General features: G+C 40.7%; 1 protein-coding gene across 1 annotated transcript in view; it reads left to right on the forward strand.

The window, feature by feature from the left end:
- RASA1 (RAS p21 protein activator 1) overlaps window positions 1-18,644 on the forward strand; it is a 119,239-nt gene that overhangs the window by 97,660 nt on the left and 2,935 nt on the right. Inside the window, exons 18-24 of the mRNA XM_039543856.1 lie at window positions 4-146; window positions 939-1,054; window positions 2,408-2,494; window positions 4,489-4,556; window positions 7,764-7,852; window positions 14,910-14,987; window positions 16,334-16,468. Of these exons, the coding sequence (XP_039399790.1) occupies window positions 4-146; window positions 939-1,054; window positions 2,408-2,494; window positions 4,489-4,556; window positions 7,764-7,852; window positions 14,910-14,987; window positions 16,334-16,468 (716 nt within the window). The remainder of the gene's footprint in view (window positions 1-3; window positions 147-938; window positions 1,055-2,407; window positions 2,495-4,488; window positions 4,557-7,763; window positions 7,853-14,909; window positions 14,988-16,333; window positions 16,469-18,644) is intronic.

The following is an 18,644-nucleotide window of genomic DNA, read 5'->3' on the forward strand; positions in this document are numbered from 1 at the left end:
CAGATGAAGCTACAACCTTATTTCGTGCTACCACGCTGGCAAGCACCCTTATGGAACAGTATATGAAAGCTACAGCAACAAGTTTTGTTCATCATGCGCTGAAAGACTCTATTTTAAAGATAATGGAAAGCAAGCAGTCTTGTGAGGTGAGAACTTGGATATATCTTATGTTCTGAAATACTTGGTTTAATTGAAGAAAAGATTATTGTGTAGTGGTTGTTCAGTTCCATATTTTGTCTAAATTACTAGCTTTAAGGGAATGTTAACCTTTCTGAAACTAAATTCTGTTACATTAGAAATAGAACTTCTCATGAAAATGTTTTCTGTATTTGGTACTCTTCCTAAAAATGGATTTGAAAAATGTGCACAGCTGCTTTTTAATGTACATTTTAAGTACTTTTTTAAAAATTGGAGCAATTCTTTCATTCTAAAGCGATAGCTCATCTCCCTCCTAATTTTGAGAATTTCCAGTCAATTCAAGGAGTGATTAGTCAATTTTTAAATACGTTTTTATTTAAAATGTCATTGAATTAATTACTGATTTTTTGCTTATCCATGCAAGTTTATTTAAACCTACCCTACTAATTTCCTCTTTTCACCCAGTGACTTAAATATAAAGGGATGAGTGAACCCATCCCCAATGAATTTAAATACATTTTGAGTTTAAAAAATGGATAATATTGAATGTTTTTACACTTAGCGTTGTGCACAGACTGTTAGAATTCGAGTGTTGCCCCTCCACATTTTTGTTTGCCTGCCAGCATTGAAGCATTAGTCCCAAGAGGCTCCACAGCCCTGAGGCTTATGTACAGCAGCACAGCCTTTTACCACTATGCCTCAAATCTTAAGGTTTAATTAATCTTGTAGGTGCCTACATCTGTTTGTTGGTATTTTGGAAAATAAACTTCATTTAACCTGCTGATTTTTCTTTTTTGTAGCTAAATCCTTCAAAGTTAGAAAAAAATGAAGATGTGAACACTAACTTAACTCATCTGCTAAGCATACTTTCTGAATTGGTGGAGAAAATATTCATGGCTGCAGAAATATTGCCTCCGTAAGTTAGTGCTTTGTATAAATAGCTGTTCAAATTCAATCAGAAATTTCATTTTGCATAACTAGCATTGTTTCTTGCAAAAATTGGTGTAGCAGCATGCCCTATGCGCATCTATTATTGTAAGATTAATTTCCGCAGTTTTTGGGGCTGTGTCTGAGCACATACCAAATTTCCTCTGCGTGATAGAAAAAAGAAAAACAGTATATTCTAAGGGTTGAATTCTGTTTGTGCTTTCTGCCAGCTCGTGCACGAATTAGCTATTAAACAGTGGTAACTTTTTTCTTCCTTCCTTATTGAGGAAGAGTACCATCATAACTGTTAAGGAAAAAAATGGTTACGGGTGAGGAGGGATAAAAGTGGCAAGATTCGGTGTTCTCATCATGGAGACAGGGATTCTCAGGCTGCTGTGGTGGGACTAGAAATTAGGGACCAATTATAAAGTGGCTGAATTGAACACAACCTTTTCCCCACCTCTTCCTGATGAAAAAAGGGACATTATGGCATGACTAAAAAACTATGTGGCTGTGGTGAGATGACACTTTAACTATGAAAACATCTGTACTGATCACCGGTGCTGCAAGCTTAAATAAGAGGTGTAGTTTTGGCCTTTTGACACCACTAACTTAGAATCAAGATAGTCAGTCATAACACAAGTTCTACTTGAAATTTAAAACCCTGCACTTACTCCATGGCTTAATTGTAAATCAACTTATCTAAAGTTGTCAGCATTATGTGCTTTTTATCTTCTTTAATCAGTTTATTAGTTTACTGCGTCACTAACAATTAATAAATCATAAGCAGGGTCCTGTATTTATCCATGGTCAAATACCACTGACATTTTTATTTTGTGTTAGTGATAGTTTCAGCTGCCATCTTGTGTTGTCTCTCCTCCAAGGAACTCTAATTCTCCAATATGTATGTAACAAACTGGAAGTATTTGCCTGGAACACCCCACTTTGTTCTCAGCTGTTCTTCTTAGGAGAAGGCTAACATCCTGATGTGATCACTTTTAAGCACATCTGTATGTCCCCTTGAATTTAAATGGAAGTTCCATTCACCAAATTAAACCTTTCATATAATTTTTTTTAATGGACAGGAAACACAAACAAATAAGAATTAAAAAACTGAGTCTTTAATCAATCCCATTTGTTCTTTGACAAAATGAAGCCCTACTTGAAAGCAATGATACAAATCTTGATGAAGTACCTATAGAAAGTATACACAGATGTAACCTTATGTTGGTGAAAGGCTTTCTACGGTATTTGTAAGTGCACAGCTCCTACCATATATTATGGCAATAAATATTTAAAATTGCTTAATGTGTCAAGGCTATTAACTCTACTATTTTGACAGGACATTGAGATATATTTATGGGTGTTTGCAGAAGTCTGTCCAGCACAAGTGGCCAACCAATACCACAATGAGAACCAGAGTTGTTAGGTAAGCTGCTTGTCAGTTCATTTGTTTGCATGTTATAAAAGTTCTGATATTGAGGAAGTGACATGCACTGTTAGCACACTAGTTAGTTTGGCTTGCAATGCCAAGCAATGTCAGCATCTGTAATGCATGACATCATGTAAGACCATTGTAATATCTAAACACAATGCTTAAGCTAAGGATTGAGGGCCTGGTTTGAGATGAAGTCACTGTAGCGATGCTGTTGTAAAATGGTGTAAGCAAGAGGCAAAAAATACAGCCTTGAATATTGGATTTTAAAGCTTCCAAATAATGCAACAAAATGCAAGTACATTCAGATTGTTGTGTTACTTTCCTTTTCATGTATTTAAAGAGGAAAATATCCTATAGCTGGATATGAAAAGAGACATGAGATTGATATGCCTTTGAAACAATATCATTCTATTGTGTTAATGTTTGTGGATATCAGAAAATTAACTTACTACCTCTCAGTAGGCTGTGTAGTAATGCAGTGCAGTCTAAGACTGGTCCGCTTATGATTGTAAAATACAAAAGATAGTTTCTTAATCAAACACACAGATTCATTATAGTCTTGTTATTGCTTAAATTTTACAAGGCATTTTCTAAACTGCCAGGCAAATGATTGTTTATCAGGATGTATAAAATCCACTGTCTCCAAGGGTTAAATCAGGCACAACAATAGTTTTGCACAGATGTTTAATTTCACTGCCTGTGCACTAACACATTATCATCTTTAATGTGCTTTGAGGTAACTGATCAAGATGCCAAACTTAAGGGGAAAGCTCTGTGGTTTAGAATGTGAAAGAAAAATGATTACTGATCATCTTCTGATTAAAAAATATATGAAAGCAGCTGTTTGCAGTACTCTGTCCTTTGCTAGACAGATGGCTGCAGAAGTGTAAATCTCAGTCTGGGTGCAAAGGTCACAAATCTCAACCATTTGCATGTTTTAAGTGCTGACTCAAATCTAAAGGAATTTCTGTATTTTCAGATCCATTTTAATATTTTTGACTGAGACCTCTTTTTTACTGCTGCGTTCTTTTTGAAACTCTGGGATTTAAGGCAGAGAAATGTAGGGCTGAAGGGAGACATTAGGAAAAGGATTCCTTTTCCACATTGCTGCAAAGAGAACTGTCCTAGGAAATGCAGCATTTGTTCTTGTCAGATTTGCCAGTTCATTATGTTTCAGAGAAGCTCAGTTGCTTGCTTGTAATTTAGAAAAACAAATTGGTATGGATAATAGCAGAAACATTCAGAGTGGTTGAAAAACTAGAATCAAAACTGGAAAAAAATAAATGTTGTTTAGATAGGCTGCATCATTAGGGACCCGATAGTAGAGGGACTAAGGAATGCCTTAGGAGGAATGTCTAAGGACTTAGTGGTTTTGACGCTATTTTTCCTCAGTTGTTTGACCTTGGACCTAAAATCTTGGGCTCAAAAGTGGACGAGGGAGAATCAACTTAATGTACAGCATCATCTGACAAGATAGAGGAGGCAACACTGCATTTCTTCCATCCTCCAAACGAAAGTTTGGTGGTTGAAGCAGTGATGGCCACAAGAAAGACCGGGTGCACCGATAACAATGTTCCAGAACACTCAATGCCATTACTGATTTACTTGGGTGCTGAACTGACCAATACGGAGCTGAAATACTCAGCTTTGGACTGGAAAGCCAGGCTTTCATGGCTAAAGGCCCTTTTGTGCTTTGGAAGGTGCTGTCTGCCTTAGTCATGTGCTTTCCCCAAACAAGCATTGGGAGCTCAAAAACCCATGCACAAGGGCATAGACCTGGCCCAGCATAGGAGCGAGACCAGTCTTCACTGCAGGTGTGATAATAGCAAGATATTCTTAATTAACAAACATATTCACAGCATCTAAGATGACTAGTTAAACTGTTTTAAAGAGATTACTCTTTCCACACCACCTTAAATGAATATAAATTTTACGCTAAATACAAAAACTTAATTATTGAATAAAACACTTTTCTCCCCTTTCAGTGGCTTCGTTTTTCTCCGACTGATTTGTCCTGCCATCCTGAACCCAAGGATGTTCAATATCATCTCAGGTGACTATGCACTTCAGACTTTGAATATGTGGTAATGGTACAATACTTGAAATGGGTTACCTTAATATGTCACTGTGCTCACTATATCTTCCAGGCCAGACTATTGGCCATTCTTGCTGAATTACATATTTTATGTTTAATGTTGCTACATGGCTTTGAACACTGTTTGGCCAAAAAACTATTTTAATTGGCTAGATTGATCTTTTTGTTATCATTTTCATGGTTAAATTTCTAGTATACAGTAGAAGTAGATGATAAAGTCTGTGTTTCTGGCTTAACCACTGTCTCATTTTAAGAGCCTGTAAAATATGCCCTGCTGTCTTAATGATATATTGTTCAATCTGAACATGATTGGTCTAGTACAGGGGGTCCTCAAACTTTATTGCACCGCAACTCCCTTCTGACAACAAAAATTACTGCATGACCCAAGGAAGGGGGACCAAAGCCTGAGCCCTGTTGCCCCAGGTGGGTGGGCGGGGGGGCAAAACCTAAGGCTTCAGCACCATAGAAGCTGAGCCCCACCGCTGAAGGCTGAAGCTCTCGGCCTTCGGCTTTGGCGCCAGGCGGTGGGGCTTGGGCTTAGGCTTAGGCTGTGGGTGGTGGCGCTCGCGCCCAGGGCCCAGGGCCCAGCAAGTCTAAGACAGCCCTGGTGACCCCATTAAAATTGGGTCACGACCCACTTTGGGGTCCTGACCCACAGTTTGAGAACCCCTGTTCTAGTAACAATCACAAATTACTTAAACTTTTGTTTTGCCTTCAAATAGTGTTTGAATTTTGTTTCATAATTAAATGCCCAGAAACATAAAGTTGTCCAGGAGTACCTCATTCCCTTCCAAAATGTGGAGAGTGAGTAAACTTACACTTTGTATTTTCTGGCTTTTGGGGGTTGAGATACATGCCACCCCCAAGATGCAACCTTAATTCTGCCCTATTTGAGTGATGCCTCAGTCCACCAACAACACACATACTACAACTCTACACTCTTAAAAATGCTACAGAACACTTTAGAACAGAACATGTGAGTTGGCAAGGGCCCCCGTTCCTGGCTCACCCATAGGAAGAGGGTGCAGGGAGAGGTGTTCATTCCTGCCAGTGAGTCAGGGAATCCCCTGATCCTAGTTCAGACATGGGGGTCAGGGGAGGGATAGCTCAGTGGTTTGAGCATTGGCTTGCTAAACCCAGGGTTGTGAGTTCAATCCTTGAGGGGGCCATTTAGGGAACTAGACAGATCTTTACCCTTGTCTTTGAGCAGGGGGTTGGACTAGATGACCTCTTGAGGTCCCTTCCCAACCCTGATATTCTATTCTATGACTCATTATCTTACACACCTAAACCACTCCCACCACATGCCTTCCCTCCCATCCTCCCTCTCCTATCACCCCGCTATTTATCTCAATCCCCTTTCCCCTTACTGCAGCCCCAAACCCCTCTTCCTGTATTCTATCCATACCTAATCCCTCCTTTCAACCTCCATGTGCCCTGCACTGACATACACCCCTCTTCCCCTTCTCTACTCTAAACTCTCCTCCCACTCCATCCTTCACTCTGAAGCAACAACAAAAGAATTAATGTTATGAACAGTTCATGTTAGGATGATTGAATATCAGGAACTCTTAACCAAATGATCTAGTGACTTGCTTTCTTTTGATCACACTGTTCATGAAATATGATTGTTATGCTAACTGTCTTTCATCTTCCCGTATTTAATCAATGCTAATTTTTGATAGTATTTCTGAAGTAAAATGAGACTCTGCATATGGATTTTAGAGCAATTTAAAAACTAGAAATTTTAGTCTTGGGGCAAAACTTACAAAAAACAGAATGCAGGCAGAGAGTAAGTAGTACTGTGCACTCAGGGGCGGCTCTAGGAGTTCCGCCGCCGCCCCAAGCAGGACGGCGCGCCGTGGGACGCGCTCTGGCAGTCGCCGGTCCCGCGGTTCTGGGGGACCTCTTGCAGACATGCCTGCGGATGCTCCACCGGAGCCACGGGACCAGCGGACCCTCCGCAGGCATTTCTGCGGGAGGTCCACCGGAGCCGCCTGCCGCCCTCCCGGCAAAATGCCGCCCTAAGCGCGCGCTTGGCGCGCTGGGGTCTGGAGCCGGCCCTGTGTGCACTAGCTGAGAAAAAAGGCCAACTGACTGAAATTGACTGTGGGACAATTAGAGCCATATTTGAGCCCCAGGTGTGTGTAGAAAGCTACAAGAATTTCATTTTAAAATACAGGTTTTTATAGGGAACAGTATATCAGGAATCCTTTGCTCAGGAGACCCCAAATTTGGACCACTAACACTTCACAGCACCCCCAGGATGTACTGCAAATTACATGACAATCTGTATAAGTATTGTCATGTAGAATAACCTTTAGAATAGTCCCATATAAACAAAGTGATAGTCAACTTTAATTGTAGCAGAGCTGGCTCTCTACTAATAATCATCTCCTGGTACTAACATTTTCACCGTGTCCCATTTCTGGCAATGGGATAGGCACAAAGAAATCCTAGCTGCTTGAGATGTATCTTCAGCACATTAATTCTTGCCTTTTGATTAACCTCTATATGTTTACTGTACAGATTTACAGATAAAACTTAAGTTGGTATATGATGTCTAGCTTGTGTTCCTTTTTCCATTGAAAGGAAATGGGCATGGTTAGTAATTTTTAATTTAAAATATATATTAGTAGCCAGAGTCACATGACACTGCAGGATCACTTGCATGTGGATATAAACTAAAGAGTTCCAGTGTCGTCATTCTCTTTAGGTATATTCTTGAATTGAAAAACATTCATTAATCTGATGATGAAGCATCATCCTGCTATAAAGAAAATTTCCAATTTTTATGGAAGATTTTTGTTTTTTACTTAACACACAAACCTTAATGTCCATCTCTAGCAGCCTTTTTAGAAACCACTACTTTTTCATTTGAGTATGTGAGGGGTGTATCCAAGGATGGCGGGATTTCCCCCCCACAGGTAGAAAAAACTATCCACTGTTGTAGGAAGTCTGGTGTGAAAATGCCACATTGATTTCCTTTCTTGCCCCTGTTCCCATGCAATTCTGTTAGTAATAAAACTGCATCTTTATTTTGGTTGTAATACCAGGATCGCTCTTTGAGTATTGGATAGAAAATTAATATTTTGACGTGACTAATCATACAAGATTTTAATTGTAGTTTCAATTGAAATCAGCTGTGACATGTGTTTCTCTCAGATTCTCCTTCTTCCACTGCTGCAAGAACACTGACGCTGGTCGCCAAGTCTGTGCAGAACTTAGCAAATCTGGTTGAGTTTGGAGCTAAGGTGACTATGTATAGTTAAACTATAATTAAAGAATGTGAAATCTTTGCAATATATAGCATAGGTAAACCAAATCCTAAAATCAATGATTATCCAATTAACCCCAGTTATAAAATATTTCAGATGTACAAAATCTTTGTTCCCTAAAGCAAGCAAATGCTTCCATTGAGATGATTTCAGAAGCAAATCAATTTCCCTCTTTCTGGAGGTGCTGATTTTTTCAAAAAGCTTTGCTTGCATAGTGTATGCCAGAAGTGCTCACTACAAATCATAACTAAATTTAGGGGGAAGAGACTGCAAGTCTCCCTCTTGAATGTTCCGATCGTAAGTCCCATGAGCAGTGGAGTGTTTCATGTAAGCCTCTTATATTCATCTTTTGGTTGGTTCTTTTGGTTTCTGTTCCATGAACATTTCCTTTCTTAATTGTGCTGAGATCTACAGATACATTACAATTGTCCTTCCTTCTGCTTCTGGCTGGCGGGCAGGAGCAATCTTGTCAATCACTGGCAGCAGAGGAGTACTCTGCCCGCTGAAGTTCCCTTCAATGGAGACCATTTCCACAACTAGGATAATTTAGCTCTACTTTCGTAAATTACAGATTGTGTTAACTATAGTTTGAGGAAAAGGCATGACAGCTTCTACTACAGAATGTGAGATTTTCCCTACTGAAAACAAACCCACGTCTTCGTATGGAAATTTCTATGTTTGCTCTGGATGTCAAATTGTCTCCAGGGCAGACTGGATCTTTGGACTTTATTACTCAAAGAAAGGAATTTTTCAGGTGAGAACAGAAATTTTCCTATACTTTATTGTGCTAAAGTCTACAGATCCATTACAATGGGATTTTCTCAGTAGTGTGCTTCAGGGTTGGGAAGTGGGATCATCTTTTGAATATGGACATCCAAAATAGGTTATATTGTCCATCTCCCCTGGATACTAGGTCCGAGAAGCCTTCTGCTAATAAATGCCATTGGCTAAAAGGTTGGCTTGACCAATAAGTAGAACATTGGTGAATTTATTTATTGATGGCCACGTAGCTGCCTAGCAGATCTTAACACAGGAGACATGCCTTCTCTGTCCAGAGATTCAGTGCTGAGAAAGACTGGCTTTTTATACTTGACAGAAGGGAAAATATTTCTTGAATTTACTTTGTAAATGAATGTAATGACAGTTGTGAGGACTATTTCTCTGAATTAAAAGCACAATACTGAATTGCCTCCAAGAAAGCGCCCGACTTCAAAACTCATCTGATTGGAGATAGTAGCTATTGGAGGTTTAATGTTAATGGATAGGAAGTTTGATACCTCCTGCAGAGTTTCAGTCTGGACAGTTCTGTAATGAGAATGAGGTTCTAACATCATGCTCTGTGGCCTTGTAGGACTGTTGTCCTAAGGAAGCATTTAATGTTGGGATTTGTTACACACACACACAAACCCCTTCCTTTTCTTGAGCGTGCATTATAATACAGTGACTTGACCTTTTTTCTTGGATACTTTCATATACAGTAATTCCTCGCTTAATGTTGTAGTTATGTTCCTGAAAAATGTGACTTTAAGCAAAACAATGTTAAGTGAATCCAATTTCCCCATAAGAATTAATATAAATGGGGGAGGTGAAGGGGGGTAGGTTCAAGGGAAGTTTTTTTCACCAGACAAGACTATATTTTTTATTTGTATATATATATATACACACACACATATATACACACACACACACACACACACAAAATATGTAAGTTTTAAACAAGCAATTTAATACTGTACACAGCAATGATGATTGTGAGGCTTGGTTGAGGTGCTGAAGTCAGAGGGTGGGATATTTCCCAGGGAATGCTTTACTGGCTAAATGATGAACTAGCATTCGGCTGAGCCCTCAAGGGTTAATACGTTGATAATGTAGCCTCACACTCTACAAGGCAGCACAAATGGAGGGAGGGGAGACAGCATAGCAGACAGAGAGAGACACCCTCTGTGTGAGAGAGATACGCATTGCCCCTTTAAGTATGCTTTTTTAAGTAGATCAGCAAGTTGAGACAGCTGCTGCTGCCAGAAAGCCTCCTCCCGTGTGTCCCCCGCTCTATGGAGATGGGATAAGCAGAGGGCAGGGGGACATCCTGATATTAACACCCCTTCCCTCCTCCCACAGCAAGCAGGAGGCTCCCAGGAGCAGCTCCAAGGCACAGGACAGGAGAAGCACATGGCTGTGGGAGGAGGGACAGCTGAACTGCCGGCAATTGATAGCCTGCTGTGCTGCTGCTGCACAGGGAACTTGGGGGAGTGGGGAGCTGCTACTGGGGTTTCCGGTCCATCCTTGTTACAAGCCCCCACCAGCTAGCTTCAATGGGCTGCTTTTTCTGCAAGCAGTGGACAAAGCAGGTGGCAGCCAAATAACGTTATAAGGGAGCATTGCACAACTTTAAACGAGCATGTTCTCTAATTGATCAGCAATGTAACAACAAAACAACGTTAATTGGGATGTCTTTAAGTGAGGAGTTACTGTACCCACCTCAAGGCCCTTCTGGAGGAATTAAAGGGCATGTTTCACTTGTTTAACACAGTAGCTAAACTGTGGACTTTGCATCAGCCAGTAGAATAGATGACGTTCTGCTTTTTTTTTTCTTACGGTCAATGGGAGTGATGTGTGCTTCATCCAGGTATCCATTTTGAATCTATCTGCAAAACCAGTCATCCACCCAGCATCCATTACAGACCCTTTTGAGATAGACCTGATTAACCTAGCACTGGACCTTCTGATGTCTGAGCGTCATAGCCTCTTCAGCTAGAAAGGCATAAAGAACATTACTTCTGTTCTCTCCTTCCTATCTTTGGTATGATACTGTAGAGCAGTAGAAAATGTGGGAAATCGTATGGCAGGTACCTTGCCTAGCTTTACGAAAGAGGTCATTCACCATCTCGCATCCAAGGTCCTGATACGTGGAGAGGGCACAGTTTACTTTACAGGTGTTTTCAGGTGCAAAGAGGGTCAATTGCCAGCCCACCAAATTGATTTATGAGTGAGGGTACTTCTGGATACAGGTTCCACTCTGCTCAATCCAACTTCTGCCATATAAACCTTAGGTTCATCTCCCCCTTGATGGGCAGTGCACATATAGATAGGCAACTTTCTTCTGGCCAGGACAAGATAATTTATTTTCATTTCTGGGGTAGGCCTGTGATCCTGTTCTTCCTAGTTTGTTTATGACATGTTGACTGTCACAGTCAGAACAAATCTGTTATGCATGAAAGGAGCAGTGCTCCAAGACCTCAGTGAATCGTGTTCCAACTGATGGATGCTGTGCACACTCTCTGGTACCTATTCTTAATTGGGATTTGAATGAGCCCCCTTCATTATCTCCAGTTGGCATCTGAGGATCGCTTTGTGTGGTTCTCTAATAGTTGTCTGAGTTCAACTAAATTCGATTCTCTGCCTCAGTTGAGAGGGAGTGGAGAATATATAATGAGAATTGGCCTCCTGTGGGAACTTATTCAGATGTTTCAGAAAGAGCCCTGCTGTTTGTCTGAGGCCAGGAATAGAATGTGGAACCAGTTGCTTAGCTTTGATCTGACATGGATGATGGATAGAAATGTTGTGGCATTTCCCTGGGTTGCTTGAGATTGGGAATGGGACAAAAATCATCTTGTGATTCTTGCAGAACTCCATAGTGTACCCACTTCTCAACAATGTCCAGTGACCTCATTTTGACCAAAGTTATAGGTAACCATTTTGCTCCCAAATTGAAAGCCCAGCTGGGGGCCTAGCAACTGAGAGCAGCTACTGTCTTCTTCTCAGTACACTTACTCTAGCTACCGCTTGTGGAGTGATATTGACTCTTGTTTTACTTCAGGACTGCTTCAACTTGTTATATGACCAGTATTCATTTCTATAGCATTGGCAAGAGCCAGGATTGTAAATCAACTTTTCCAGTGATGCTGAATACATTCAGCTTTCCATGAAGTTTCCATCGTATCACTAAGAGAGCTAGGAACTGATTTACATTATGGTCTGACTTCAGGGACCAGAACCCCACATACCTACATGAGGTAGATTGGTTATCCCACTCTCTTTTTCAGGTTGAAGCTGTTAGTCTATGAAATTTTTAAGGCTGAGTGGGACCATGCTTACAGTATTGTCCATCCATGTTGTTGTTGTTCCTGAAAGCTTGGGAGGAACTTAGTGTATCAGATGATGGTTCTTTTGTTTGTTTGTTTTCTGTTTGGTTTTGAGGCCACTTATTTTCATGCCCAAAGAAGGGGCTGAAGTGATGCCTGCCTGTGAAGGAGCCACTCTCTCATGTAAAAACCTCCCCTCTGAGAAACACTGAGTCTCTGAATACAGGGAAGATAGTCACTTTCACCTTTAATAGTGACACCAGATTGAATGTGGACAGGTATGCACTGAGGAACCTTCTGGCCTTATAAAATGGAGGCCGGGGTATAGAAAGGGGTGGGGGGCGAAGGTCAGCCAAAAGGCTCCTAATTGATTGTTTTTCTGCATATGGGTTGCTGTCTCTCTTGTCATTGCACAGGTAGCTGCTGGAGGAGAAGGTAAAGCTAGTTGAGTCATAGTAACCTGCCGTAGAACCTGGGAAAAATATCATTGACCTAAGGGCATGGTGACCCACAGCAGCAGCTGGGAACAATAGCCCAATCATAGGCATGCACACGGGGTGTGCCGGGTGTGCCCAGGCACACCCTAATGCTCACAGACCAGATCCGGCCCCTCAGAGCTTTGGATCTAGCCCATGGGATTTGCCCCCCCGTGGTGCCACAGCCCCCGCACCGCTCTCAGAAGCCGCCAGCATGGCACCAAGTCTCTGGGGCCTAGGGGATGTGGGGGCAGAGGGCTCTGTGCGTTGCTCCAAGCACCGCCCCCCGAAGCTCCCATTGGCTGGGAACTGCGGCCAATGGGAGCTTCGGGGGAGATACCTGGAGGCGTGTCAAGGGCAGCATGCAGAGCTCTCCCCCCCCCACCTCCCCCGGGGCCGTGCAGCGACGTGGTGAGCGGCGCCAGGGCAGGCAGGCAGGGAGTGCGCTGCTGCAGGTAAGCGGTGCTGGGCCAGAGCCCGAACCCCTCCTGCACCCCGCCCCCTAACCCCCTGCCTGCACCCCGCATCCCTCCTGCACCCCAACTCCCTGCCCTAAGCCCCCTGCCTGCATCCCGCATCCCTCCTGCACCCCAACTCCCTGCCCTAAGCCCCCTGCCTGCACGTCACACTCCAACCCCCTGTCCTGAGCCCCCTGCCACACCCCTCCTGCACCCTGCACCCCAACTACCTGTCCTGAGCCCCCTCCTGAACCCCAACTCCCTGTCCTGAGCCCCTGCCACACCCCTCCTGCACCCCAACTCCCTGCCCTAAACCCCCTGCCTGCACCTCGCACATCTCCTGCACCCCAAATTCCTGTCCTGAGCCCCCACCGCACCCCTCCTGCATCCCAACTCCCTGCCCTGAACCCCCTGCCTGTACCCCGCACCCCTCCTGCACCCCAACCCCCTGCCCTGAGCCCCTTCCTGGACTCCGCGCCCCTTCCTGCACCCCGAGCCCCTTCCTGCACACCACACTCCCTCCCACACCCCAACCTTTATTGTGTTCGCCTTTAAAAAAAAAATAATAATAATAATTCCCTGGGTGCACACCCCAGTGAAATGTGCTGTGCACACCTATGAGCCCAGTAGTTAGGGTATGGCAACTTGCAGTGGTAGCAACAGCGGAATAGTTTACTTATCTTTTAGGTGTGGCAGAAAATCCCAATCCCTCTATTGTATCTTTCCAGGGAGCATGAGGACTGGCTTGCTGAGGCTGCTCCTGCATCTTACTCAGCAGAGTCAGCCTCACTAATATACCTAGCTCCTTTTCTGCCAGGGCATGAGACTAAGTGACCCTGTCTAGACTGGGCTGAAGATTGGAGTAAATTGGCCAGAGCCATCTGAGCTCCTCAGTGAGACACTCGAGAAGGGGATGAAGCAGGAAATACAAACCTTTCTTTTTTGCCTTTGGCTTTCGTGTGCCAAAGGCAGCATGTTAGCTGATTTTCAGTGGCACTCACACTGCCCAGGTCCTGGCCACCAGGGGGGCTCTGCATTTTAATTTAATTTAAATGAAGCTTCTTAAAAGTTTTTAAAACCTTATTTACTTTACATACAACAATAGTTTAGTTATATATTATAGACTTAAGGAAAGAGACCTTCTAAAAATGTTTAAATGTATTACTGGCACGTGAAACCTTAAATCAGAGTGAATAAATGAAGACTCGGCACACCACTTCTAAAAGGTTGCCGACCCCTGCCCTAGAGGCAGTAGCCACTGCAAAAGCCACTGAGGGAACAGTCTCTCCAAAGGCAAATGCAACCCTGGAAGGCAGCTGAGAATTAGACATATTATTGAGCTAAATCATTAGTCGCTTTCAATAAAGTTTGGAATTTCTCTCAGGAAAGCTCTGCAGCAGAGAGGTCTGGCTGAGTTGCTGGGGCATCAGAAACAATGGAGGAATATTCAAGGGATGGGACAGTCTCCTGTTGCCAGCAACTGACCATTCTGATTCAATTCCCAAACTGCAAATGGTCTGAAATACTATTATAATGGATCTGTGGACCTTAACACGTTGAAGGATGATTTCAAGCAGTTTTTATCTTTTTAATACACCCTTGTTTTAACACAGAAAAGTAATTTGAAATTTAACCATTATTAAAAGGACAAAAACAATATATTTAGTCCCCAGATACAAAACATTTCTTATTGCTGTTGTGTTTTGTAGGTATTGTCTGAAACATGTTTCAAAACTGAATAATTCCAAACATATAGCACAGCCAGCATATATCTACAGGCAAACTCTGTGAATACATCTGGAGTGCAAAAACTGCAACAGCAAATTAAAGTTATTTAATGTTGTTCAGACCTGAGTAGCAACTAGAGAATTGAAGGCACAAATAGGAAGTGAACCCAACCCATTCTGAAATTATATGAAAAGTCATAAGGTCCACAAACTATTGAATGTTTATTGTAAGTAGGTATATATGATTAAATTGGTATCTATTTGTTCTAATCATACTTTTTAAATTTTAGGAGCCTTACATGGAGGGGGTAAATCCATTTATCAAGAGTAACAAACATCGCATGATCATGTTTTTAGATGAACTTGGGGTAAGACTGTTATACATTTTACAATCTAAGCTAGAAGTTATATAGATTTATACATATCAAAGACTAATGTAGTAACAAATCTTAAAGGTTCTCATTAAATACCTCTAAAATCCAGCAACTTCTGAGTATTGTCTCAAATGCCCCAGTTAAAGGGTATATTGTTTAACTTAAAACTTATTTTTAAGGTCTCAATATTCAGAGACCAGGCAGATCACTGATCTTAACTTAATGTGCAAAAATTAACCAAAAACATCATCTTGCAAAACAGTATTTAAAAAAAAACAAAAAACCGCTTACTGTTACCTGTGGGCTTACTCTTACTCGTAGGCTGGCAATATGGATCCATTGTGGAGATTAGCAAATTTGACCCTAATAAAAGAAAAAAAAATGAATTTTAAGTTAGTAAGGTGCTGAATGCTTGTCTTAACCTGGCTACTTAAGACGATCTGTGCATTATTCTAAATTGTCAAGGTTTAAAGAGAATTGAGATTTACAGATCACTTTAAATCAAACAATGTAACGCAATACCATGCAAATGCTATAACAAGAGTAGCAATGCGTATAAGACATTACTTTTCAGAAATCTCAGTTTTGATTGATTCAGAAAAGCATGAAAATTTGTGCCTAAGTGCTTTGCTGAATAGGGATGCTGTCATGAATTGGAGCCTAAATAAGTAACTTTGGAAGATACTTTTTACTATTTTTTGATACATAATCAAAATTGCTGTTTACAAGGGATACTCAGTCACTGATTTATTATTTTAATGGTATTTAATTACTGTATACCTGGTCCACCACTGCATTCATTAACTTGCCAGTTAATTTCTGCTCTCCCATTTTTGCTGTTGCTATCTTCGAATATAGAAAATTAAATAAATGGATGCATCATCTCTAGCTTCAGGGGAAGAGGTAGAGAGCATGAAAATGCCACCCAGAGAATCCATTGCTAGCCAATTCAAAGAGGTAGCATAGATGGCAACACCAGATCATTTTCCTTTCAACTGAAAGAGAAATTGGTGCATTAGTGATCAGCAACACTGGAGTGGCCATTCCAATTAAGTACAGGGGATGCAATATAGGAGTAGGCTCTAACTACATTCAAGTATCTTTTTAAGAGCTAAATAATAATATTGGTGGAGTGGGGGCAAATAATTGGTATCAGAGCATGAGTAGAACGCTTTGCTGACTGAGAATAATGTGATGAATGTTATGATGTAACTGCCTGCAGTATTGCAAGTAATGTGTTGCACAATACAGTTGATTAGTGGAGAGAAGTGTAATGGAACTTCCTTTGCTATTTTATGAAGTTTTGAACTCTAAACACACTTTTATAATTCTTGTTAAAGAATGTACCTGAACTTCCAGACACTACAGAGCATTCTAGAACTGACTTGTCTCGTGATCTAGCAGCCTTACATGAGATTTGTGTGGCACATTCAGATGAGCTTCGGACGCTCAGTAATGAGCGAGGCGTAATGCAGGTAAGAGTTGTTATAGCAGAAAACCCCCATCTCAGTTGACATTTTTTACACTAAGCACTGATGCAAATTTCATAATACTTATTTGATACTTCTGTACTAAGGAGTTAAGATAAATAGCTTCAGATAGGTTACTTCATCAGTATAATGTTATGAGGATGAGATAGTTCTAACGGTAAATATTATTCTGTTCATAAGTTTCTCACTCAAAATGGCTAGCAGTGCTCTGTAGCAAAACCAAAAAGCTTTTTAAGTCCCTGGAGGAGGCTTGCTTACCAGAAACCAGTTTTCCCTCTCTGCTAGGTTCTGTGGGCTACTAGTATGGTATATGCTTTTTCCTATTTAGAAAAGTGAATGTTGTTTGTTATCTTTTCAACCGCTATGTCATTTCAGTTTCTTGGTTTGTATTAACTTTGAAAGCTTTTCTTTTCCAGTAAGAAAACTCTGTGGACCTTCAATAATTGTTCTGTGTAAACTTTAATATAATATAAATTATAATAATTAGGGCTGTTGATTAATCCCAGTTAACTCATGCGATTAACTCAAAAAAAATTAATTACGATTAAAAAAATTAATCGCAGTTTTAATCACACTGTTAAACAATAGAATACCAATTGGAATTTATTAAATATTTTGGATGTTTTTCTACATTTTCAAATATATTGTATTCTGTGTTGTAATTAAAATCAAAGTATATATTTTTATTACAAATATTTGCACTGTAAAAATGATAAAACAAATAGTATTTTAAATTCACCTCATACAAATACTGTAGTGTAATCTTTGTCGTGAAAGTGCAATTTACAAATGTAGATTTTTTTTGTTACATAACTGCACTCAAAAACAAAACAGTGTAAAACTTCAGAGCCTACAAGTCCACTCAGTCCTACTTCTTGTTCAGCCAATCACTAAGACAAACAAGTTTGTTTACATTTTCAGGTGATAATGCTGCCCTCTTATTATTTACGTCACCAGAAAGTGAGAACAGCCATTTGCATGGCACTTTTGTAGGTATTTACGTGCCAGATACGCTAAACATTTGTATGCTTCTTCATGCTTCAGCCACTATTCCAGAGGCCATGCTTCCATGCTGATGACGTTCATTAAAGAAATTATGTGTTAATTAAATTTGTGACTGAATTCCTAGGCAGGAGAATGTCCCCTGCTCTATTTTAGACGCATTCTGCCATATATTTCATGTTATAGCAGTCTTGGATGATGACCCAACACATGTTGTTCATTTTAAGAACTCTTTCACTGCAGATTTCACAAAAAGCAAAAAAAGGTACTAATGTGAGATTTCTAGAGATAGCTACAGCCAAGGTTTAAGAATCTGAAGTGCCTTCCAAAATCTGAGGGATGAGGTGTGGAGCATGCTTTCAGAATTCTTAAAAGAGCAACACTCCAATGCGGAAACTACAGAACCCAAACCTCCAAAAAATAAAATCAACCTTCTGCTGGTGGCATCTGCCTCAGATAAAGAAAATGAACACTGCTTTGTGTGCACTGCTTTGAATTGTTATCGAGCAGAACCCTTCAATAGCATGGACTCATGTCCCTTGGAATGGTGGCTGAAGCATGAAGGGACGTATGAATCTTTAGCGCATCTGCCATGTGAATATCTTGCCACGAGAGTGCCTGTTCTCACTTTCAGGTGACATTGTAAACAAGAAGTGGGCAGCATTATCTCCTGCAAATGTAAACAAACTTGTTTGTCTGAGTGACTGGTTGAATAAGAAGTAGGACTGAGTGGACTTGAAGGCTCTAAAATTTTACATTTTGTTTTGTTTTTGAATGCAAGTTTTTTTGTACATAATTCTACATTTGTAAATTCAACTTTTGTGATCGAGATTGCACTACAGTACTTGTATTAGGTGAATTGAAAAATACAATTTTTTGTTTTTTTACAGTGCAAATACTTGTAATAAAAAATAAATATAAAGTGAGCACTGTACACTTTGTATTCTGTGTTGTAATTGAAATCAGTATATTTGAAAATGTAGAAAACATCCAAAAATATTTAAATGGTATTCTATTATTGTTTAACGTATGATTAATTGCGATTAATTTTTTTTATCGCTTGACAGCCCTAATATAATATAATTATAATATTCATTTTAACTTTCACTGCCCTGAGCCATCTCAAATTTCCACAGATAACAAGCAGTATTCGTCTTTG

The sequence above is a fragment of the Mauremys reevesii genome, linkage group 6, assembly GCF_016161935.1.
Source record: "Mauremys reevesii isolate NIE-2019 linkage group 6, ASM1616193v1, whole genome shotgun sequence".
NCBI lineage: Eukaryota > Metazoa > Chordata > Testudines > Geoemydidae > Mauremys > Mauremys reevesii.